Raw genomic sequence first — 23,742 nt, 5'->3', positions numbered from 1 at the left:
CCACTCTGCTCATCAGCGCTAACCGATAATTAGCACTCAGTTCCACCCCTTAATGATCATTGCCGCTAATGCTAATTACACCAAGGCTCCACCTCAACTGTCGTTAGGGCTAAACCGATAATTATGCAACAGCGTTGGTCTCGTGGTTGCCGACCCCCACCCCAGTGCCAACCATTTATTCCCAGAAAAAACCACCCATCTTTGATGATATCTCTTTTCAATATGACTGGTGGCGATAGTGGCGCGTCTTTCGCCTGTAATGAAAAAGAACATTAGGCCTTGGCCGCCACCACCAACCAGCTCACCAGCTTTTGACAAGCTCATTTGTTGTTTCGGAAATCATGCCCCGTAATGCTCTTCATTTTATTTACTGATTACTGGCAGCAAATAACACTCCACACTTAATATCCCTCTTGAGTGATTATGGGGGAAACGGGGATCACTCCAGCGCAGGCAGAGTCAGCAAGCGTTTAGATGGAAATACTTTATGTAAAGCTGACATGATTCTCTGCTGGATCGAGTCCACTAGTCATATTAGTTTTGTATTTTACATTAATCTGGGGCGTTACCAACGTCTGAGTATCGGCTAATATTCAAATAAAAGCTCCTCCCCAGTGCCCTAAGCTTATCTCCGCGTACAGAGAAGCAGCAGGTAGATGTGCTTGAGTGACAGCCTAATTAATCTGCGTGCGGTTATATTTCCTAAGCTTTTTGGCTCCTTCTTTTTCCACCTGGTATTTCATAGCTTGCTTATTAATATGGTGTTTCTCGATGATAACAGCATCTGAAATCCTGCTGGACTTAAGAATAAAAGACCCGATCAAACAAAAACCTCATGTTATTTGATTCTTATTTTAAATGAGAGAACTAGTTTTATCGTTAGAATTTTATCTATACCATGTTGCGTAAGAGAAATTAAAACATCCTTGAATCTTTCCTCTTTCTGTCACAGACATTTAGGCTCACAACGTGTTGGCTGGTCGTGTTTGGCTTAACAATTTGCAAAGATGTTTTAAGTAGGTTTGACCTACTTTTTCTGCCAACACAGTGTACCGGGCTCCTTTTTAAAACATTATATCAAAAGGAAGATTTTCAAATGAAAGAGGACATGTTATAATGCCTCTATAAAAATAAAAAAGACATTCAGCAGTGCCCACATGGTCTTTCCTATGTGAACACTTTACACTTCTGCCGTCTGTAGGTGCTCCTGCATCAGCACTCAGTCCACGAGATCAGCTACATCGCCAAGGACACCAGGGACCACCGGGCCTTTGGCTATGTCTGCGGGAAGGAGGGCCACCACAGGTTTGTGGCCATCAAGACTTCACAGTCGGTGAGTACTTCTCCATTCTGCTGGGGAGAGATTTGAAGTCTTTTAATTCAGATTTTAAGCCAAGTCTCATTAACTCAACTGCCAGTTTACATGTTGAGATGCAAGTCAATTTAAATCTCTAAATTCTGTGAAGATTTTAACATTGTCCTGTTAAAGCTGTATTAAGGTAATAGTGTTTTTACCTACAGAGACCAACTCCTTTTATTCCATTTGTCTGGCAATTAAATATTCAAGCTGTGTGGCTATGGGAGACCGCCTGGCACTGTCGGAAAAAACACTTCTTTTGGTTAAATTTTGAGATTTCACTTTTTCTTTTTGCCAAGTCTCACTTTAAACATCGAGGGAGTCAAAAGCAAATTTTCTGAAGAGTGACTCAAATTCTCTTCTCAAGAGTCACGTCCACAGATCTTCAAACTTGAGTGAGGAAGTGGAAAAGTGCGGAATATCAAATCGGTCTTTTAAAGTGTAGGAAGGGAAGAACATTTTCTAAAAATTGCTGTGGTGTGAATTCATGTTACACTGGATATTGCAGGTCAACACCCCCACTCCCTGCTGTGCTGAGCTCGCTGTTTGTTTTTGACTAAATCAAAGCCAGACACCAGACAGCCACGTCCTGCATTCACATGATCTATTCTAAGAGGATTGACTGACCAGAATAACAGAAAATACATAAATGCCATGAAAACACACAAATTAAATACATAATATACACATAAGTTACTTCCCATAACAAAAATATATTTATTAAGTTTAAAGAAAAAAAATTCAAAGATTAAAAGATGCTGGAAACTTCACAACCTTTTGGACAGGAGAAGTTAAAACATGAATAGCAATTCAGTTTCTTAATTTTGACATCCTCTTCTTCCTCCTCCTTCCCTGTCCACCTCTCCCATCCAGGCGGAGCCCCTCATCATCGACCTGCGCGACCTCTTCACACTCATCTACGACATTAAGCAGCGGGAGGAGATGGAGAAGAAGGCTCAGAAGGACAAACAGTGTGAGCAGGCGGTGTATCAGGTAGGACACTTAGAGCCCCTCTTTATTTTTTATCTTTCTTTCTCATTTTCATTTCCCATTTGGAGGCGAGATCGCACATTATAACTCGGCCAGGGATGCATTCACACACCAGAAATCTTAACACTTTCAAGCTCCCTCCGAAGTGCATCGCAAACTGTGTTTGTCTGCACGACTGATTTCCGCGCTGAATATCTGAATAGAATGGAAGTGTGACACGTTTAGATGTGATGTGTGTGACAGGGAATGTATGCGTCGGTGTGTTTGTGATACAGCAAATCGCTGCTTCATTAAAACTCAATGCAATGTCAGTTTCTTACTCTGCTTGGTTGCAGACTACGATTTTTGCAGTTGATGCGTCTCCTTCGTCCATTTATTTCCTAACGAGAGATTGAATTCTCCAAGTGACTGATGAAAGAAACAAAATGTGTTGTCTGCCTTCTGTCCCAAACCCCCACAGACCATCCTGGAGGACGAAGTGGACGATCCAGTTTACCAGGTAGGTCCACAGATACACAGATACGGAACACGAACCCTGCTGATTCTGATGCTTTTCTAGCTTCACTGGTGCTGTTTTCACTCTCAAAGCTCGGGATAGAGAACAACAAATAATCCTCAATTCAAATATCTTCTCCAGTCACTGATCCGCTTGAATTAATGATTCATGATATTCCACCATTCCAGTAATACACAGTAGACCATCCGAGTGGACAGTTTTGTTCAACCATTCAACTCCCATTTGCCAGTGCAGTGTCGTAAAACCATATTTTTTAAGTTGATCTGTGTCAATGTTCTGATTTCTTCCAAAGATATGCCCCCCCACCCCCGGACTGGTTGTTACCCCTCTCTTCTTTATTTTTTGCCCTGTGCATTTATTTGGCTGAACATGATTTTCTTTTTTTCTCTGTGTTTGCTCACACTGAATACAGACAACACTAACTCTTACTCTGAATGCTATGTTCAGCAGTACATCTAACCACCCCCCAGATCACCTCTGTTGTTTGCTCTAGCCTGAAGTGTGTTTTTGCATAAAGTCATTTCCATTTTGCAGTTTTCAATTTAAGTTGATGTTGGTTGACAAAACTCCAGAGACTGGCCAGAGTCTTAAAAAGGAATAATGTGACATTTTGGTAAATGCGCTTAATCTCTTTCTGTGTGAGGGTTGGATGAGAGGATCAATATGTCATTATGTTAAACCTGTAGAACCTAGTTAGCTTAGCATAAAGAGAAGAAAACAGTTAGCCTGGCTATTTTCAAATGTAACCAAATCCACCTGTTAGCACACAAGTTTCACCGATTAATACGTTAAATAATTGAATCTATTCAAAAACCAAAGGGTCACATTTACAATTTGTATTATTTATGGGGGATTATGTGGAGGACTATTTTTTGGTTGGGTCTAGCGACTTTCTGGAGTCTGCTGCCAAAAAATAGTTCAGCACATTAACCCCTGCAAACATTCAGTCTTTGTTTAGGTTAAACAATAAAGTGTAAATTAACTGTAATCACAGTTTGAAAAAGCCAGGCCGGCTGTTTTTTGTCTTAATGGGAAGCTAAACTAACAGGCTTCTCCACCTGAGAAGAAATGAAAAAGGTCTCAATCCTCTCATCTGACTCTCTGCAACTCTCAGTTTTGGTTTTGCGACGCAATTTAGGGTCTTTCCATATGAATAGAAAAAATGAATCAACCCATTAATTTCGTTAATTCCGTTGCCATTGTGATACCATTATGGTATTACTACCAGCAAAATGAATGTCCTTGTCGTTTAAACATTATATCGTCAGCTGGGAAGACTGCAAACAATCCTGCAAGCTGCTTCCTCTTCTTTCTTCTTCTATTGTTAAACGCTGTCTCGACTTCCTCCAAAGTCCGAATTATCCTTCACACTGCAAACAATCCGAACCAAGCTTCAGTGTGATCTGGACCGAGAGCATCTCTTTTGGTCGGACTGAGATTTTGTGCATCGCTCCAGACCATGATCCGACGCACCTTCCAAACCTGTTATTTTGCTTCAGAAGTCCGAACCAAACAAGGCGGGTGTGAAAGCACCTTGAGTAAAGTGTGTGTCCCAAAATGCCAAACTATTCCTTTAATCAGAGATCCATAAATGCATTGATCTTTATCAACGTGAGAGGAGATAACGACAGATTTAAGGACTTGTGAGACGTCAGTCATGGATCTCAAGCCTAAGACCTGCGGGTCTGTTTCCTCTCGAAGAGGTGGAGCATCACGCTGCTAATGTTGAAGGCAGAACCTCGACCTAAGACCTCCACATTGCCTTGAACTACTGCCTGACCTATGATACTTGTGCTCTTTCCTCCTCCCACCTCACTCCTTTTCTTTCTCTCTTCATCACCCCATTCCTCTTTCATGTGCCCCAATTTCACATCCTTTACGTTCCTGATCTCATTTCATTCCTCACTTGACGCCATCCTCACTCCCCTGTGCTTTCATTTATTCTCATCATGTATCACCCTCCTGTTGTAACTCTCTGTTTTATACACCAACCTCTCTCTCTCTCTCTCTCTCTCTCTCTCTCTCTCTCTCTCTCTCTCTCTCTTCTCTCTCGCTCTCGCTCCGTCTCCGTCTTCTCATCTCATTATTCTCTGCACCTCTACGCCTTGCCAACTACTTCTATTCTGTAGTACATAGTGTTTGAGGCTGGACACGAACCCCTCCGTGGCCCCCACTCAGAGGAGAGCGTTTATCAGGTACAAATACAAGCATTGCCCCCTTTCTTTTCCTCCCTCTTGAAACCCTGTGAGAGATGATAATAGTAGCATTACTAACAACTGTATGACACCCTTTAACAAAGGAGTTACAAAGTGCAGATTGTTGGTTCGGGGATTCAGGTGTAGATCATACTGAGGTTTCTGTTGTGATGTGGCTGTCTCCTGTAGCTTCATTATAATAAAAGAAGCCCTTTTTGTCGGTGAAGGACTTTTGATGTGCAGCAGCAGCAGCAGCAGCAGCAGCTGTATCCTCGTTTTGCATCAGTAGTAACTGTACGCAGCTCTGGTATGAGTTTAGGATAAGTGAAGAGTAAGCAGAGAGGTTGTTATCAATGAAATAACACTATAAACAATGCTGGATTAGACATAGTTATCATTTCCTACGTATCCATGATGAATTTGGAAGCATTTTAAATGAAATAATAAAATCTACCACGACTAGAATAGCATTCCTTGAGCACATACCTCCGCCAACAGTTTCCTTAAATTCTAATTGCACCAAATCACAACAACATATAAAAATCAGATTTCTAAATCTGTTTGAATTTTTAAATCAAGATCCATTAATTATTCCATGAGAAAACTGTGAAAGCGTCATCTCGCAATGTTAAAGAAAGTCCTGGATGTTTCCCGATCCAGATCCGCACCCACACTTTAATGGGATCTTTCCTGACCCATACCGCATCCTTCCAATAAGTTTCATGGTAATCCGTTTAGTTTCTGCTTAACCAACAAACCAACCAACGGACAGGGGTGAAAACATAACCTCTTTGGCGGAGGTAATTACGGAATGTAATACATTGAATGGGTATAAACAATCACTGACCGTAATTGGTGGGAAAAATACGATTTTCTCTTCTGAAAATCTTAATGCTTATAATTTTAGAAGTGCTTAAAATAAAAAGGCAGCATCTTAATGTTTAAAACATAAGATTCCTTATATAGCATGTGGAAACAGCTGCAGCAGAGTCAAGGTCAGCCTGAGTAGTTTACCTGCAGTCTGTACACCAGGCTCCTTTTATACAACACTTTGACCTTTTGATTTGAGACCATTTGAAGGACCAGCTAGGACTCCAGGGACCTGTCGTATGATTTAATCCTGCCCCCCCCGCCTCCTTGCCTTTCTCTCCCTCTCCTCCTCCTCCTACTGGTCTTCTTTTTTTTGCCTCTCTGTATCTTGCCTTCCTCTGAAGATGAAAGATTCAGAGAGGGAGATTAATCACTTGCCATGCCATTTGATCTCAGAATGAAACAAGATCAATAGACTTTGGCAAAACGTAACTGAAAGTTAACCAGTCAAGGGAGCGATAGGGCAGACAGGCGGAGAGGTTAAGAGCAACAGATAGTTTCGGATGTGAGGCAAATGTGCAGAGAGGGCCAGAGCCCAGGCATTTTCCTATTATCCTACAAACTAGTGGAGACATGCTGTTGCAGAATAACAATAGGCCTTTCTTAAAATCCCCTGTATCGTTAGCAATCAATATTGATTTAAGTAGAATTGATTCAACACTCCAACTATAGAATTTGCATAACCCCATTGCACTGAAAGATAAAATTTCACCGTAGACATGTTTCAGTTCTTGTAAGCTCCTGTTTTAAATACACAGACTGCTCTGTTACTTACGTTTGAATCGACCTCCGATCCAATGCAGGTCCCATCCAGTCAGCAGAAGGAAGGGATCTATGATGTCCCAAAACGCCATTTCATGACTGTAGGTGTTTTTTAATTTCTATTATTTGTTTCTTTACTCTTCTACTTGCAAACCTCTCTTTGAGATCCTCTGGGAGTCAGTGCCTTAAGCCCCCTATGACAGTGTCCATTTGTAATATTTTCGCTCCTCTTCTATTCAGTTGCTTTATATTACAGCCAACAGGCTCAAAAACATTCCCACGCTGCCAAGGACAAGTCAGACAGGGGTCTTTGCCTGCGTCCGCTCCCTGTGACGACGGCGATGATGATGATGAAACAAAGCTGCATTAGTCATGCCGAGCCTGCTCGAAGAGATAGGACTAACTGATTGTGAGACCAAGATCAGACATGTCAGCAATTTCACAGAACATTAGAGAGGCAGGCCTCGCTTCCAAAATCCAATCCTGTGCAGAATCTCAAGCATGTCATGACCAGATGGTCGAGATAAGATCGGTTTGGAAACTGTGTTCGCCGGTCCCGTCAGACCCGTGCGACTAAATAAAGGGGTGGCTTGTTCCGTCTTCCTCAGAGGATGAGGACGAGAGGTTTGTAGGTGGAGTGGGTGTTGGGTTGAGCTGCATGCAGTGAAGTCATGGCTACATACAACTAAGGCCACCAAAGCTTAATGAATAGCAATTTGTTTTTCCTCCTGGTCAGAAAACGGCACCAAAAAAATATCCCCTCCTGTCATCTGCAAATTTATTTCATCTCATTTTGGTAGGTTTTATGAGTTCTTCACCATCATGCTGCAACGACGCTGTAACATCTCTCAAGTCGCTTAGAAAGAAACATTTATTTAAGCCTATTTCGCCCCAAAAACATTCACCCAGAGAGAATTTACGCACAACTCTTGAAAAGAGCCGTAGCAAACTGTGTCTCTGTGCTCTTCACCGTTTGTGTGCTTGTTGCTCGGCATATCGAACAGATAAACTGTCCCCGGCCCCCCGCGTTATCTCGCCCAAACAGCCCATGCCAGTATAAGTAGCGGCGCTTCCATATCTCCAAGTGTTACTGCTTGTCTGTTCATTCAGTTGGAGCTTTTTGAGAGAGCCTCGAACTCCCTCGGTGTGTCAGTGCCTGCGGGGGAGACACCTCTGTGTACAATGTTTACCTTTTTTTTCCCCTCCAAATTCTGACTCATTCTGTGCCCCTCAATGGATCCAAAGTGCTGTACAGACTGTGCGATCCTTTATGTCCCGGCTTATTCAAGAAAGACATAAACACCCTGTTTATGTGCAACACGGATTGCCTTTTCTTTCTTTTGTCGAACGTGTTGCGTGTGTGTGTGTGTGTGTGTGTGTGTGTGCGTGTGTGTGTATTTATGGCATGCAAATCCTGTGTGTTCCGTGTGTTTTCTGTGCTTTTAATGTGATCCATTGTCTGCTTGTGCATGGCCCCAGAGACATTTCATGCAACTTAGCCATCCCATGGTCTGTTTCATAGCCGCGTCCCCCTCTCCTTTAAGTAGTGCGAATGGATCACGGAGGGAGACTAGTGCAGGGGTCACGTCTGCCTATAGGGTGAGGTGGCCTCATTGTCTCGGCTGGGTAGGTCTCAGGAGCTTCTTCTTTCATTCATTTGATGAAACAAACACACTCCTCTGTGTGTATGTCTGCTCATACAGTAGAGCCATGCATTTAAAAGCATCCCAGGCTCTCACAGGCGCCCCTCTTGATTGGCAGACATAAGAATATCTAATCAGAGCCTTTTTTATGGGACTGAATAGCCTTTTACCCACTCAATTATAGCGAGCCGTGAAAGATTCATTTTAGATCCATTTTCTGATAATGAAACAAGGGGATAGTTGTTTCTCGCCCTCCACAGCACAGGCTGCTTTTGTGAATAGATTTCTCTCCCCACACCTACCCACCCTTGCAGCCACCATAGCCTATTTGGAGATGGATTCAAGATTTCATAACTATGCAAATCTCATTGTTGTGATGTATCACTGGACTTTGTCTCTCTCTCTCTCTCTCTCTCCCTCATCCCCTTGGTTTGACTCACAGAATATCAACCACTTCGATCTTTTCGGCGACATGTCCACGCCTCCCTCGGTGAGTCTTTAAGTTTGCAAAGTTGATACAAGTAAGAGATAGTACAATTCGTTATCTTTAATTGTGCAATTTCATTAGAACTGATTTTCCACAGTACTTAAGATTAAAGTTTAAATGTGCAGCACAGTGAATTTTTGTTGACTTCGACATTTGTGTGTGTGTGCGTGTGTGCGTGTGTGCGCGTGTGTGCGTGTGTGCGTGTGTGTGTGCGTGTGTGCGTGTGTGCGTGCGTGTGTGCGTGTGTGTGTGCTTTGCCTCCCAGATGCCTCCATCACCTGCCAACACACTGGACCCGAGCAGGAGCAGCCGCCAGCAGCAGCACAGTCCTGCTGACATGTACGCCCCGTTCAGCCCCACTTCCATGCCGTCAGGTAGCGACCCAGACTGAAACTCTGCATCTTTTCCACAACAAAGAATATAAAAGAGAGAAAGACAATGCTGGAGGGGATGATTTTATTTGATGTATTGTTAGTGGAAAAATGTTGCCAGGATTTAGCAGGATGTGGATTTACGGAGTGTTTATAAGGACGAGCAAACACCATGCTGTGGTGTTATTATACTGTGAGCAAAAACAGAGGTTTGTTAACAGACAATCCCAGTTGTTTAATAAAACCCTTGACATTGTAGTAACCCCCAGCATCCCTCACAGGATAAGCGATATAGACGATGGATGGATGGATGGATGGATGGAAATTGCAGAGACTTAAAATACCCTCGAAACATAAAGTCAATGGTGCCATCATCTTCATGGCATGTAAAAAAGTACACTTACTGTTTTACTGTACTTAAGTAAATTTTTCTTGTATCTGTACTTTACGTAAGTAGATTTCTTTCCAGGTACTTTTTACTTTTACCCCATTACATACATCAGCAAATATCTGTCCTTTCTCCGCTAAATTTTCACAATTCATTGCGTCACATCTTCACATTGTTTTCTACATTGTTAAAAGTAATCAATAACTAGAGGGAAATTAGTCCATTGATCCAATCAGGGCGGGGGGCGGGGTAACATTTAGACCCCGCCTCCTGCAGCAGCAGCATCACTGGTGAAGAACAAACACCTGGAATGGATTCAGAAGAGGCGGAGACTCAGCCCTTGTGCAGGTGTTTTCAGTAACATCATCTGCAGCATTAATGTGTTATGAGTCTGTATTATTATTGTATTAAACAAAATATACAGTTGACACAGTTAATGAGGCTACATTCTCTACGTACTTTTACGTTTAATACTTCAAGTACTTTGAAAAGCACTTACTTTTACTCAAGCGGGAAAGTTAACTTTTACGTGAGCTTGACATTCTGTCTATTTATTTGTACTTTTACTTCTGTACCACCACTTGTCAGCAGCCGTTGTTTATGTGTTGAACACATTTTCCAGCATTTTGTCATTACAGCAGTCTAACAAAATAGTGACTTCTTCACTGCATATAACAGCCAAACTTTACCCTGTGATAATAACACGTATGAAGTCAGTGCTTTCCAGCAGCAGACTCTCAAAGCACAGTTGTTGTCCTGGAACACTCCAAGGAGAAGCCTTCCCCTCCCCATTCAGCGGCGTTACCAAGCCATATTAACATCAATTGGACTGAAACAATTCAGTAAAGAAATGTGGGGGTGATTTGTCTTTATATTGTTTTTCACTTTTTAACTATCTTGAAGTAAAATTGTGCGATTCCCATGGCTCTTTGAAAGGCAGGAAAGAATATAGAAACTTATATAACTGTAAATGGTCAGCAAAAATGAAAAGTGTGTGAAATTTGTAGGTAATAAGAAGCATCGTTCAGGACCACCAGTGTGGTCTATTCATTTAAGATTCGACAAAGATTGAAAGACAGTAATTTCCTTTTCTTATTAACCATTAATCATTTCCTTCCTTCTCTTCTTTCCCTCTCAGGTTATATGACCATGGGCCCGGTGCAGGCGGCCCAGTGGGCACAGCAGCCGTTCTCTGCTCAGGCTCAGACCCTGGCCTTCCCCGTGCAGGGCCCCCTCCAGGTGGCTCAGGTCCTCCCTGGTGGTCAGCCGGTCATCTGGAGCCAGGCCAACATTTTCCCAGCCACTCAGCAGCAGTGGGCGGCCATGGCAGCCTATATGCCGGCCCAGACCGTGGGCGTGGGGGGCCATGCAATCCCAGCTGCCATGCTCCAAGGCCTGGTTCCCATCACTACCATGTGCCCGCAGGCCTGCGACCTGTCAGCCCCGTCCTCGGCTATTACCAGCCCCCAACACACAGCCGACCCCACCCTGCTCCAGAGGCAGCTGAGCCTGGGTAAAGAGGGCCTCAACATGGACTCAGACGCAGGCGAGGGCCCCTCTACTTTTGGAGCCGGAGCAGCAGGTGTGGGAGCTGGCATTGCGTCAGCAGTGGTGAGCAGGTGTGGGACCCCAGGCCTCATGAGCGAACCGGACACTCTGGCCTGCAGTCAGCCGCTGTCACCTTCATCTGCCACGACCCAGGAAGAGGAAGGGAGCTGTAGTGACCTTGATCTCTCGAGGTTGACCTTGAGCCCAGGTACATCCACATCACCATCCACGGAATCCCGTAAGTCCTCTTGCTTATTTTCCTCCTACATAAACACATCTGATTAAACCAACATCTTAACAACTTCACATATATGCTTTCTGCCATATATATATATATATATATATAAGCATTATTAAATGTCTTAAATCTTACTTGTGACATTTTTAGCCTTACAAGCATTGGTCTTTGCTGATATTCATGGTCCTCAGAGGATGAAGCCCACTAACATTGTTTGACATTAAATGTTGTACAGATATTCCCAATACTGAGAGGATTAATATGAATGACTTTGGTTATCCTCTGACTATTCAGTGCCAGCGGTTGGACGAAAATTCAATTTATTCAATGAAATATGTAAAGATCTACAAAATGGATTGGTACAAAATTACCCATTCATGATTCCCAGATGGTGTACCCAAATTAATTTGGATATCCTCTGACATATCAGCTAGTGCTGCCAGCAGACTGACATTTGTCCTTTTGAGTAATAAACCTGCACATTCTGGACTGGATCAATTGTAATAACTTCCCCTGCATCATCATAAGGTCAAATGTTTAATTTGTCCGTCACTTTGATTTATGACCAAACACCTGTATAACGAATTTGATTCCTACAACATAGTGCCTCACAACAAGAAATACAACTGACCTGTTCGTGTTTTATTTGACAGAATGCAGAATGTCAGGTGTAATAAAAAAAAGTAGACGGCATGACACACAATAAAGGTCACGATCTAGATTTGAATCCACAACTTCTGAGTATTTCATATTCGTGTTAACAGTGTGATGCTAAATTATATTCATAGGACATATGTTCTCTCATGAATATTGTCATTTACTGTTTCTTATTGTATGTCTTAACAGCATCCACACCAGCGCCTCAGCGAAGCTGTTCTTCTGACTGCCCCCCATCCCAGGCCAGCGACCCCCCCACAGATCACTCCCCTGTCGACCTGGAGGACCAAGCAAGCAACGCCAAGGAGGAACAATCGGTGAGCGCCGCCTCCCTGCGTCACATCCCAGTCGTTACGTTTCAGAGATTTGATTTAACAACTTGCTGGCACGATGTTATAATCTATTATTGTCATATGGATGATCGGCTCTCGACTACATCACATGTAATTACATAGAGTAGATTTCCATGTGATTAATATGACCAAACAGGATTTATTCTACCAGTTTTTCAGAAAAATGTCAGGTCAATTAAGCATGAAAGGTCAAATATGATTCAAGTGTCCTGATTAGATCATATATAATAAGGTAAAATTATGTTTTGGATAATTATAGAGCTGCTGTCATTTTGCTAAATGTTACGCTGATGTTTTTCCCGACTAAATGGAAGGAAAAGATTTATATTGAGCTCATTAAATATATCAACCTCTAGATTGAAATTTTACAGCTTTCTCTCTCACGCTCTCTCTCTCCATCTTAGGGCTCTCCTGTTGCACGGTCGGTCTCTCCGCAGCTCAGTGGAGCTCCTGATCCAACGCAGGATCAGACCTGTCCACAGGAGGACAGCTAGACAACAACAAACTGAGTGGGTATATCACAGCTCCCTCCTCTCCGATTTGCCTGACCCTATTCATATTGTTGCATTTCATGTCTTTTCTACCCTGTTTTTTCACCTCCAGTGTCCAACTACTCCTCCTCTCTTGTGTTTATTCACTTCACATTTTCATTTGTCTCCTTCGCGTGTCTTTCTTTTCTTTGTGGAGGAGTGGTAGGCTGCCATTTGAAAAAGAGATTTATTTTAGTTCAACATCTCAGTCGTTGTGCCTCTCTGCTCTGCGCCACCTTAATGAAAGATAAGGAAGGCACAACGTTGCCCCTCAGTGGTCAGATTTGTAACTGCATCCTTCCTGATTGTTTTCTCTTTAGGGGATGGAAGCTCTCAAGGCCAAGACAGAAGCTCATGAGAAAGAGAAAACGAGAGATGAGATGACTCTGAACAGAAGCATCTCTCACAGCTGTGTTACGCAGCTGTAACTGTTATTTCAACCTTTAAAGGATATTTTGGCAGGTCTGTAATAAGCTGGCTATCCAAGGATCTGCTTTCCTCCAGAGGCCGCATACTGTACTGCACTCCTCAGCATGACAACCAGACTTTGGCTTTACTGTCCAATCAAATAAACTATCAACCAGGAAGTGACCTTTGATCTTTGACCGAAACCTGCGACAGGAGGAGACTGCGTCCCCCTGTGATGGATTTATATCTGTGAGGATACATTACAAGGCCATGGTGACACTGATGATGCAAATTATTTTTTGGAGGTGTTCAAGAGGAGCAGCGTTCTGCCGTATGTGGTTGACCCTCGGTTTGTCAACTGCCACCAGCAAAGACTGTGCGTAGCAGATGGATTTGCCAAATGTTCTCATAGTGTTACTCCACCTCTCGTCCATTTGCATGAACAGACTCGATGTGGATTCAGCTGGCTCAGCTGTGAGCAAAACTGTTCTCTGCAGCTTCATCCTAGGTCTGAAGCTAATAAAAAAAATATGATTTTTCTTTTTCTCATTTTATAAGCTGTGAATTCTTAATTGATGACACCGAGTCGTTAAAGGATATCTAAATGACTTGGAGGCATCAATGTCAAAAATCGAAATTTGCCAAACATCTATTTTGTAAATAAGAAACTTCCCAGCCCCAATACCTGAGCCTCTGTGCCATAAGATAGCTCTCTGCCTCTTGGATGCCAACTACCTGTGTTTCTCTCAAGCAATGCCCTACCAGCACCTCTATTTTTGACGTCTGGACATTTGTTTCGCTTTTGCAGCCTTTTTTTATTAGTTCTGAAAACGTCTTTGTTTCTGTTGGGTCGGTGAGATATGAACTGTGAATATGTGTTACATGGCCATTGAAAATAAAGCCTGCTGAACCTGTCTCGCTCATTAAGAACTTGAGGTGAAAGAAATGAAAGGGTCGAGACAAAAAAATCGTACTACTACTGAAAGGTCACAGACTTTTTTTTAGTACTAGGAGGCAGATTTCCCTGCATCTCTTTGTTTTTTAGATATTCTACATTTACTAAGGTCACATTGTTTACAATTTGCCTCTCATAATCATATCTCTGTTTGGTTCCTTGGATAACTGGGCAGAATAAGTCCGTTCTGATATGACAAGGCTTAACAACCACAAGTGCAGACAGTCAAATGCATTTCTATGCCTTACCAGGTTTATTTTTGTTTTCCGCTCACTGCTCCTCTGATCAGGCCATTGTCGTTTTACAAAGCACTTGGCCATATCGTAGTTCCACTCTACCAAATCAAAAATCGTCAACAGTAAAGGTTTATATAACATGAACAAAAGAGATATCACTATAAACTGCTAGACTTACAGTAACAAATGGTATTCTAAATGTACCCCCGCTCGTGTAAGAAAAATGAGAAATAGTCCAAAATATTTTGTAAATTTTATTTATGGAGTTAAGAACTGTCATGAAAAAGAGAAAAAAGGGACTTTTGTACGTCTATGACTTCCCCCATACACTGTACCCATGCCACTGTTCAGTCACAAATAAAATATCATGTGATTCCCACTTTTCTGCTTGGTTTGTTTGTATTCTTTCTTTGACCTGGCCAGCATCACTTCTAATGATCTACTCTCAGAAGGTCACGAAAGCAGCCAACAGAGGTTGCTCTCATCACACAAACACTTTAGAAATCCCGTGTGAACTCAGTCGCAGTAAGTGTCATTGGGACCTCTTATGTAATATATGAGCATTATCATTGCCTGCTTATTGTGTTGATTACGTGAAGAATAGCTGTGTCCTGGATTACGGCATCTACCTTAAATCATGACCTTAAAAATGATTAACTGTCCTTCAGTGGAGGAGAAGTACTGAGAGCTGTTTCTTAAAGTCTCCCTCCAGTGAAAGTCAAGTTTTTAAACCTGTTAACATGTCCCCCTTGGGCCTTTATAAGAAACAAAATTTGGGTGAAAAAATCAGCCAACAACTTAAGGTGCGGTTGCACATTTCACAAATGTATCAGTGGCCAACTTTTGCCTCCTGTTCACCCCCAATAAGGCGAATAAAATAAATGTGCTTCCTGTGGCAAGTCAGATCACAGCGTGGCTTCACGTGAAGTTCAACTTCGCTATAGTTTAAACCACAATATTCACTTTGTATTCAAGTATGTGTGCTTAGGCCTGTCAAGGTCTGTGATGTCACAAACCTAAGACACCAATCCCATCAACCTGTGGGCGGGGCTCAGTAGTGTTAGTAATTTAGGGCCATGAGGGACATTTTTAGGGGGGTGTAAAAAGCTATGGGAGAAGAAGTTGAAGTAAAGGCTCCTATGCGAAGGTGAGGAAAACATATATTTGCTGATTTTATCAAGTAAAATGCTGCATTCAAAATCTTACACAAGTGCAAGTGAGAAGCAAAATCACTTTTCACCACTACTGTCTTCACAGACATGAATTTACCGGCCTCATCCCATGTGCACTTACTGCAGTGATAACAGATCTTATTATAGCGTTAACTACATTATTAGTGATATCAGTAGTAGCATATTAGTACCGGTTATTCAGTTTCAGTTTATTTATTTGACATGGACATAACGATAGCTTTGGAGCTGCAACATACAAAACAATAATAAGATAAATAGATGTTAGTTGTTATTACTATGTTGCTCTTCCCTGACTTAGTAAACAGTTGAGTCATGGAATTGTGTCATCCGGTAAAATCCAAAGCAGAGCAGAACAAAGTGTAAAGGTCATGAATATCCAAACATGACACAAATGATTTGACCACACAAGGTTTTTAACAGGAATTTACTTGACTATTGCAAAGCTTCAGTTTTTTCCACAACACTTTATTTGATATATTTTTTTGTCATTTCAGGTTAATCACATAACTGCTGATATCTATTTTGTAATTATTTATTATATAAAAGTGTATGATTTGATCAAAAGACTGTCGGGCTTAAAATGCTGCTGTTGTAGAATCAACATAGTTTTTGAGTTTTGTTTGCAGGTGAACCAACAGTGTCCCATAGCTGAGTTTTTGATGTCTTCAGTGTTGTGTGTACAGATCCACCTCTCAGTCAGTTTAGATTCAGGCCAGTATTGATCAGTGTGTGTTGACATAGAGAGACGAACAGTCTCGTCTCTTCATTCACAGTCAGGACACACAACCATGTTTTCTGTGGCGATACCAAGGAGTGCGCTCAATTTGCACAGCTGCCTACTCCATGTCACTTTGAGCTTGGTGCTTATAAGGTATGAGCTTGATTAGTCTGTTTAATGGATTGTCTGTATTTCTTTATTGTCTCTATCACAGTTCCATTAAGGATTGTCTTTCAGCTCCATACTTGTTGTTCTGTCAGTATGCAAGATATCGAAAGTGGTGAAATATCGGTTACTGTCAATTTGTCTCAAGTTGGTTTTCATCTGCATGTCACAGTAAAGCTGCCGTCACAACAGCGAGCAATGAGGAGCCCGGTGTTCGTGAAGCTCGGTCAGTGAGTGCTCAGCTGGGAGTTGATCCTGTGGACTGTGTTTTATCGGAGTGGAGCGCGTGGTCACGCTGCGACAATTGTCAGAAGAAAAGAGTAAGTATGATGATGCTACGTTGCAGCTACAATTCATAGTCTGAGCTTGCGGGCCCAGAATGCAACAGTGCTTGCAACCTAGTTGATTGTTTGTTCTGGAGTTTAGCATATTTATTCATAGCAACAAATTTGGCATTCATGAAAAATAATAATTGGCGGATATGCTCTTTGAAGGAGCTCTCAAAGAATCCAAGCTGCAATCAGGATCCTTTAATGAACCTATTGACCAACTGTCTTTCGTTCAATCAATGATACTAAACATGTAGCAGATATAGTATTGATTGTTATAATTTATCACATAATTTATTTTGACCAAGAAAGATTAGTTGGTCGATGTATTTTGTTAGGCACACTAGCTGTCTCTCCATGGCCATCTTTGTGCTAACCTAAGTTAGCTGGTTGCTGGCTCGCTTTAGTGTACAGACATAAATGGTTGCCAGTCCTCTCTGCTAACTCTCAGCAAGTAAGAAAAAATATATATTTCCCACAATTTCCTCTAACCAAGAAATGACCCTATCAGTAATTAATATTTACATACGAAACAAAATACTGGTTATATGAACTGCAGCGAACCAAATATATGGCTAACATCCAAAACTACAGACCAGATAAATTGATCTAATAAACAGTAATGTGGCAGTTAAGGAGATTCAATTTGGATACAATCAGATTTGGATAAATAAATCATCTTATACCGCAGGCTGTGAAAAAGTTAAACTTGTTCTGACCCCTGTGAGATGTTTTTCTGTGAGGAGGAGACAGTGAAGGTCTCTGTGGATGTACTGAGTGCTCTATCTCATCCACTTTACAAGGGGGGGAGATTAATAATCCTGACATGACAAAGTGAAAAAACCCCACTAATGTGATTTTGGCTATTACAGTTCCCTGGGAGCAGTTTCCGAGCTCTTTCACGCACCTTTATTCTGTGTTGGCGAGCCTACCTCTCTGTTTTTTCTGACTGTCTATGTGTTTGTTCCTCTCAACCTTCCAGTATCGCTATGCTAAACTTGACCGGCCTTCGCAGTTTGGAGGGGAGCCATGCAATTTTCATGACAGGGAGGACGAGGCCTGTGAGGTTCCAGCCCGCTACACCTGTGACAATATTCCCCTGTGTGAAGGATTCCTCTGCACACAAACAGGTATCTTGTAAACCCGTCTTCATCTAGTGCACTTTATATTGTAGAAAATCATAAAAAAAACATGTGTAAGAATTCAAGTCACACAAAGAAGAATATTAATATTCTGTGTCTGATGTGAGTGAGTCATCTTGCAATTTCAGAAGGTTTCCAACTACTTTGCATTTGCGAGATTTGTTCTCAAAAGAAAGATGATATCATTCATATGCTAAATATGCACACACCAACAGTGGCTGATTAGATTAGCATAGAAACTAAAAGCAAATGAAACAGTTAATATTGTCTTATCAACACCCCTAAAGTACACTGCAGTCAATACTGCAACACATAAAAACCTTCAAACTGTATCCCATCACCTCTAAAGCTCACAAATTAACACGTCGCAGATCTATTTCTCTAATCTGCACAAAAATCCAAATAGAAACACAATGTTGAGCTTTTGTGTTTCTCGGCCCAATGCAGTGACTTTGTGAAGTCTTTACCTCTGACTACTTGTTTCCCACTGATTCCAGCAAATCTGCTTTATATTCAAATTTGCTGTGATGCTAATAACCGTATTTCCAAAAACAGCATTCAATATTTCTTAAAGATTTTACTCCAAGCAAACGCCGTCTCCCCTCCATCAGGCCGCTGCATTCACAGAACTCTACAGTGTAATGGGGAGGATGATTGCGGGGACATGTCAGATGAAGTCGGCTGTAAGAAGGTTCCCAAGCCCTGCAGACAGGAAGCTGAGGAGTACTGGGGAATCGAAAACCTTGCCAAAGGGTCAGTCAAATTCCTATTAGTCTACAATGGTAGTTTTTGGGGCAAATTCTTATGTAAACATGTGCCTCTCCTCAAATCAGTGTACTCATTGTTGATGCTGATGCTTTTCTTTCAGAATCAACATCTTGAACAGTAACCTGGAGGGAATGGTGCTTGATAACCGATACTATGCAGGCAGCTGCTCGCCCCAATACATTCAGGATGTCAGGTTCAGGAAGCCTCACAACTTGCAGCAGTACACTCTCCAGGTGGGAATGACCAACAGACAAGTACCGATTTCTACTTGATACATAAACACTTTATTCTAATTCATTGACTTACCACAAAGTTTGGGTTGCAGAATTGTGGAAAATCCAATCACTGCCTTTCAGAGCTTAAAGGGATAGTTCGCCGAAAAATGGTTGAGTGAGTGGTCGATAAAAAAACAGCATATATATATATATACACAGTCCATTTAATATCCATTCACATTAAGGTTTTAGCATTGCCCGACAAAGCATTACAAATGGATACATCAACAATAATCAAACCAATAGTTACAAGTAATAATTCCTTCATGAGGAGAGCTAATTAGAAATGTATCCTTGTGTTGGTTGTTTCAGCTTGGTTTAATTTAAAACCTGGAAAAATCCTTGTTTATCTTATTTCCCTTCATCATTCTGTTCTGTTTTATCTGTTTTTCCATGTTATGCACAGTTTACTGTAAATTAAACATGTTATTAACATGGTGCTGCTCATTTCACACTAAAAGCTAAATTTGTGTTCTCCACTCATCTACAGACAAGAGGCTCGTATGATTTCAATGTTCAGTCTTTTGAGTCATACTCTGACTACATGGAAAACACCATAAGGGAGACTATGACAAAAACCACTGTTTCCTTTGGCTTTGCCATTCCTGGCATATTTGAATTTGGCTACAACTACAATAATGCCAAATTCACCAGATCGATTCAGAAGATTCGCCGTGCCTCTGGCAAGGTGAGCTGCTCTTTGTTTTTCCTTTTCTTCTGAAAAACCACTGGTGCCTCTACTTTTCTGAAAATGTTCTACGTCACCGTCACTTTCCCATTATGATTTAAAATAAATGACAATGTGCATGTCAGTCTTTCATCTTTCACCTGCCTCCCACTGATTCTCTCCTCAGATCAACAGCTTTGTGAGGGCCAAAGCAGAGCTGGAGTTGGCCCAGTACATGCTGAAGTCAGACGATTTGATGCTTCACCCTGAGTTCCTGCAGCGCCTGCGCTCCTTGCCACAGTCCTATGTTTATGGAGACTACAGGCAGATATACAGAGACTACGGCACCCACTACATCACAGAGGCCGCCCTCGGAGGAGAATATGAGCACACCATCATTCTGAACAAGGAGAACCTGGAGAAGACAGGTAACAGGGCACCATCCGTAAAATCGAATTTATTTCAATTTCTCAGCTCCTTCATTTAAAGGATGTTCCACACAGATAATTATTTGGATCAGACACTGGGGTTTGCCAATGCTAATGATATCATATTATCCTTTACATTGAGTGTGTAAGCTGTTAAACTAAATAAATGTTGCTCAGCGGCCAGTTTTGTGAACTATAGCATAATAATCTAAAAAGGAAAAAGCACTCCATGACAGAGGTTTGTCATCCTAGATTATTCTTTGGAAGACTACAAGTCCTGCACCCAGTCAGGCCTGAAGATTGGAGCCAACATTTATGGTGTTTACGTGTCAGTGGGGGCTCAGGGTGGATCCTGCAATGCCCTGTTGAATGAGATGGGAGGTGAGGATTCGTAGTCTGCAAAATACATAAGAACTGATGCTAGAACACTGAAGTCACTCCTTCTCTTTCCAGAGGACACTGCAATCGGCAGCACCGTGGAGGACTTTGTTGCTGTCGTGCGAGGTGGCAGTAGTGAGTCCATCACCGGCTTGGTGTCTAAAAAGCTTCCCACCCCACAGCTGATGACGCTTTGGGGTGAGGGAGTGCGCTTCAACCCTGACTTCATTCGCAAAACAGTGAGTTTCTCTATCGCCAGTGGCCGGAGGCCTAATGTTTACTGGTTGTCTGTCCGTCCCATTCTTATGAACACGATATCTCAGGATCTCCTTAAGGGAATTTCTTCAAACAAGACACAAATTATTCACTTGGACTCAAGGATGACCTGATTAGAATTTGGAGGTCAAAGGTCAATGTTCCTGTGGCCTCAAAAAAACATTTTTCCATTCCAACACCTTGAGAGGATCCTTTCAAATTTGGCACATATAACTCAAGGATTAAGAGACCATATTTGGGATGGTCAAACATCGAAGGCCAAGGTCATGTCTCAAAACAGGTTTTTGTCCAGTTGTCACTTGGACTCAAACATTAACTGATTTGGTTCCAGTGCTCAAAGGTCACAGGTCACGGGACCTCATATGAGTCTGGAAAAAAATTATATAGACTGAAACTGCACTGGTTGGAGGAGGCATACAACAACAGTAATTGTAGTTCCTTCAGACAACTGACATTCAAATGCTGATTGCAAAAGAAGAAAATGTTAGTGTTTGGCGTCTATGCTCCGACTTAATCATTCCTCGGATATGATTACATAGATATAATGGGAGTGATGAGCAAATACTTCTAACCTCTCCCCCGGAGCCTACAGGTGGATGCTGGAGTGATGCAGGAGCTGAAGCAACTGGCAGCAATACTGACGCAGCAGTGGGGCAAGCAAAGGGGGTGATAGGAAATGTTCTCTTCTTAAATAGACAGCCTAATAGGGTGGGTCTGTATTCAAGATGATTGTGGAGAGTGAGGTATGACACATGATGTGCAGTATGTGACATGATTGGAGCAGCGCAGCTCGAGTTGGCTGCCTCAACTAGCTCACAAGCGTCGCTCCATTTGTGCATGCTACATGCCACAGTCTGACTTGTATCGCTCTTTAATCTGTTCCCTGTCTCCCACACGCTCTTGATTTTCCTCCTCATATCTCCATCTCAGTATAAAGCTTTAATAAAATTGTCTTGAGTGGATATGACTTGAATAATCGAGCCAGAATCATTTCCAAAAGAGTTGCAGAGAGGTGAAGTAGCCTACGGCTAAACCAATCAATAGCAAGCTGGAGAACAAACAGCAAATGATGCCAGATAGCAACAGTGCCAAATACAACTGGGCTGTCTAACAACCTCATAGTCACGTGTCAGCACACGAGGGACTTTCCAGTTGACTCTGTCTAAAATCAATTCAATCCAATACGACCAACTTTGAATAGGTTTAATCATGAATAGGTTTAATCATGACACTTGTTTCTCATTAGACTCGGCCGCTGTATGAGCTGGTGACTTCAAGAGACTTCTCCCATGATGCTTCACTGAAGAGGAACCTGAAGAGAGCATTGTCAGAGTACCTGGCGGAGAGTAGTTCATGTCGTTGTGCTCCCTGCAAAAACAATGGAGTGGCCGTTTTGAGAGGTAAGTCAGTGGATATTACAGGCTACAGACATTCTACAGTTTAAATCCCCTTCCACACTTACTTACCTGAAAACGCATATCACCTGACCACTCACACACAATGGGCATGCACGTGCTGGTGTAGATTCCATAGCTCTTCTCCTGCGCATGTAAGTTGCAGCTTATAAAATGTGGAATTTGACATCACAACAGCAAAGACAACAGGGTCTGCAACGCTTGTAACTGATTGGCCATGTTGTGTTATACACTAATAGCCGAGGATAGTTCCAGAAGTTGTCTTCTGTAGGGAGTCATGTGATAGGAGTGTCTACGTCATCATTTCCAAACACCTCCGTTTCTGCCCGTCCAGACTGAAACGTAGCCCCAGAGTTTTCTAACTAAAACAGGAGCGTTTCCAAACTTCTCCATTTTAGCGGCTCTAAAATTCCAGAGCAGTGAGCACCAGGCCCAATCCGCCGCAGAGTTGATGCATATTCAAATGAAAACGTAGTGATGTGGATGTAGCCCTAGTCTGTGTTTGCAACTGAAGTTATAGCTGTTTCTATTTCCATCTGAAATTCACAGCTAGCTCAGTAGCTTAACTTGTGTACTTTGTGAGTATTTATATGGGTATTCGTTGTTTCCTTCTTATTCTTTGGCTTTAGTTTTAGATTAAGTTGTAATTAAAATGACATTAAGTGACCTCTGACAGATGTTGGAAAACTAAACGATGCAGCGGTAATGAAGATAATGAAGGAATTATTGTTGTCTTCGTCACTAGGCACAAGGTGTGACTGTGTGTGTCCCATTGGCTACACCGGACGGGGCTGTGAGATCACTCAGAGGCAAAAAGGTGAGAACTACGGATTCAAAATACAAAAAAACCTCATACAACACATTATTTCTTTTTAATATATATATATATATATTTTTTTATTACTTTTGTACCAAACCTACTGAGACACTGACATGACGAAACTTGATGTGACCCTTTCCGACAGAAATAGCCACTGACGGCAGTTGGAGCTGCTGGGGTGCGTGGTCGACCTGCAGTGAAAGAACCATGTCAAGGACTCGACAGTGTAACAACCCAGCACCCACCGATGGAGGCCTGGCATGCACAGGACTGCAGCAAGAGTCGACTGACTGCTTTTAAAAGCCTGCTCATGTCAACACTGATTTATATACATAAGAAAACCAACTTTAAAATAGGAGAGTAGTCTGTGGTGTGTTTAGTCATTGGACTAATGTGTAATAATGATTCACATTTGAATAAAATAAAACTAAACAACCAGCATGGTTTGTCGTCTAGGAATATTTTATAAGAACTGTGAAACCATGTGGGCAGTGGTGGGATGTAACAAAGTGCATTTACTTTGTTAGAGTATATAAGGACATTTTTCATGGATTTATACTTATTTAACTAGAGTTATTTTCAGGTACTTTTACTTTTACTCTACTACATATACTGTATCAGCCCATATATGTACATTATACTCAACTTTATTTTTTACAATGC

At 41.9% G+C, this 23,742-nt stretch overlaps 1 protein-coding gene across 1 annotated transcript in view; it reads left to right on the top strand.

The window, feature by feature from the left end:
- LOC118117333 overlaps positions 1-23,518 on the top strand; it is a 53,551-nt gene extending 30,033 nt beyond the window's left edge. Inside the window, exons 5-26 of the mRNA XM_035169487.2 lie at positions 1,202-1,333; positions 2,231-2,350; positions 2,808-2,846; positions 4,994-5,059; positions 6,733-6,792; positions 8,777-8,824; positions 9,087-9,195; positions 10,719-11,366; positions 12,213-12,340; positions 12,781-12,865; positions 16,422-16,569; positions 16,754-16,901; positions 17,893-18,040; positions 18,664-18,805; positions 18,921-19,053; positions 19,586-19,783; positions 19,950-20,190; positions 20,443-20,571; positions 20,644-20,807; positions 22,091-22,244; positions 23,005-23,076; positions 23,225-23,518. Of these exons, the coding sequence (XP_035025378.1) occupies positions 1,202-1,333; positions 2,231-2,350; positions 2,808-2,846; positions 4,994-5,059; positions 6,733-6,792; positions 8,777-8,824; positions 9,087-9,195; positions 10,719-11,366; positions 12,213-12,340; positions 12,781-12,865; positions 16,422-16,569; positions 16,754-16,901; positions 17,893-18,040; positions 18,664-18,805; positions 18,921-19,053; positions 19,586-19,783; positions 19,950-20,190; positions 20,443-20,571; positions 20,644-20,807; positions 22,091-22,244; positions 23,005-23,076; positions 23,225-23,379 (3,267 nt within the window). The 3' untranslated portion in view covers positions 23,380-23,518. The remainder of the gene's footprint in view (positions 1-1,201; positions 1,334-2,230; positions 2,351-2,807; positions 2,847-4,993; positions 5,060-6,732; positions 6,793-8,776; positions 8,825-9,086; positions 9,196-10,718; positions 11,367-12,212; positions 12,341-12,780; positions 12,866-16,421; positions 16,570-16,753; positions 16,902-17,892; positions 18,041-18,663; positions 18,806-18,920; positions 19,054-19,585; positions 19,784-19,949; positions 20,191-20,442; positions 20,572-20,643; positions 20,808-22,090; positions 22,245-23,004; positions 23,077-23,224) is intronic.
- The last annotated feature ends 224 nt before the right edge of the window (positions 23,519-23,742 follow it).

This window comes from Hippoglossus stenolepis, chromosome 11 (assembly GCF_022539355.2).
Source record: "Hippoglossus stenolepis isolate QCI-W04-F060 chromosome 11, HSTE1.2, whole genome shotgun sequence".
Classification (NCBI taxonomy): domain Eukaryota; kingdom Metazoa; phylum Chordata; class Actinopteri; order Pleuronectiformes; family Pleuronectidae; genus Hippoglossus; species Hippoglossus stenolepis.
This window is presented reverse-complemented; position numbering and strand designations above follow the sequence as displayed.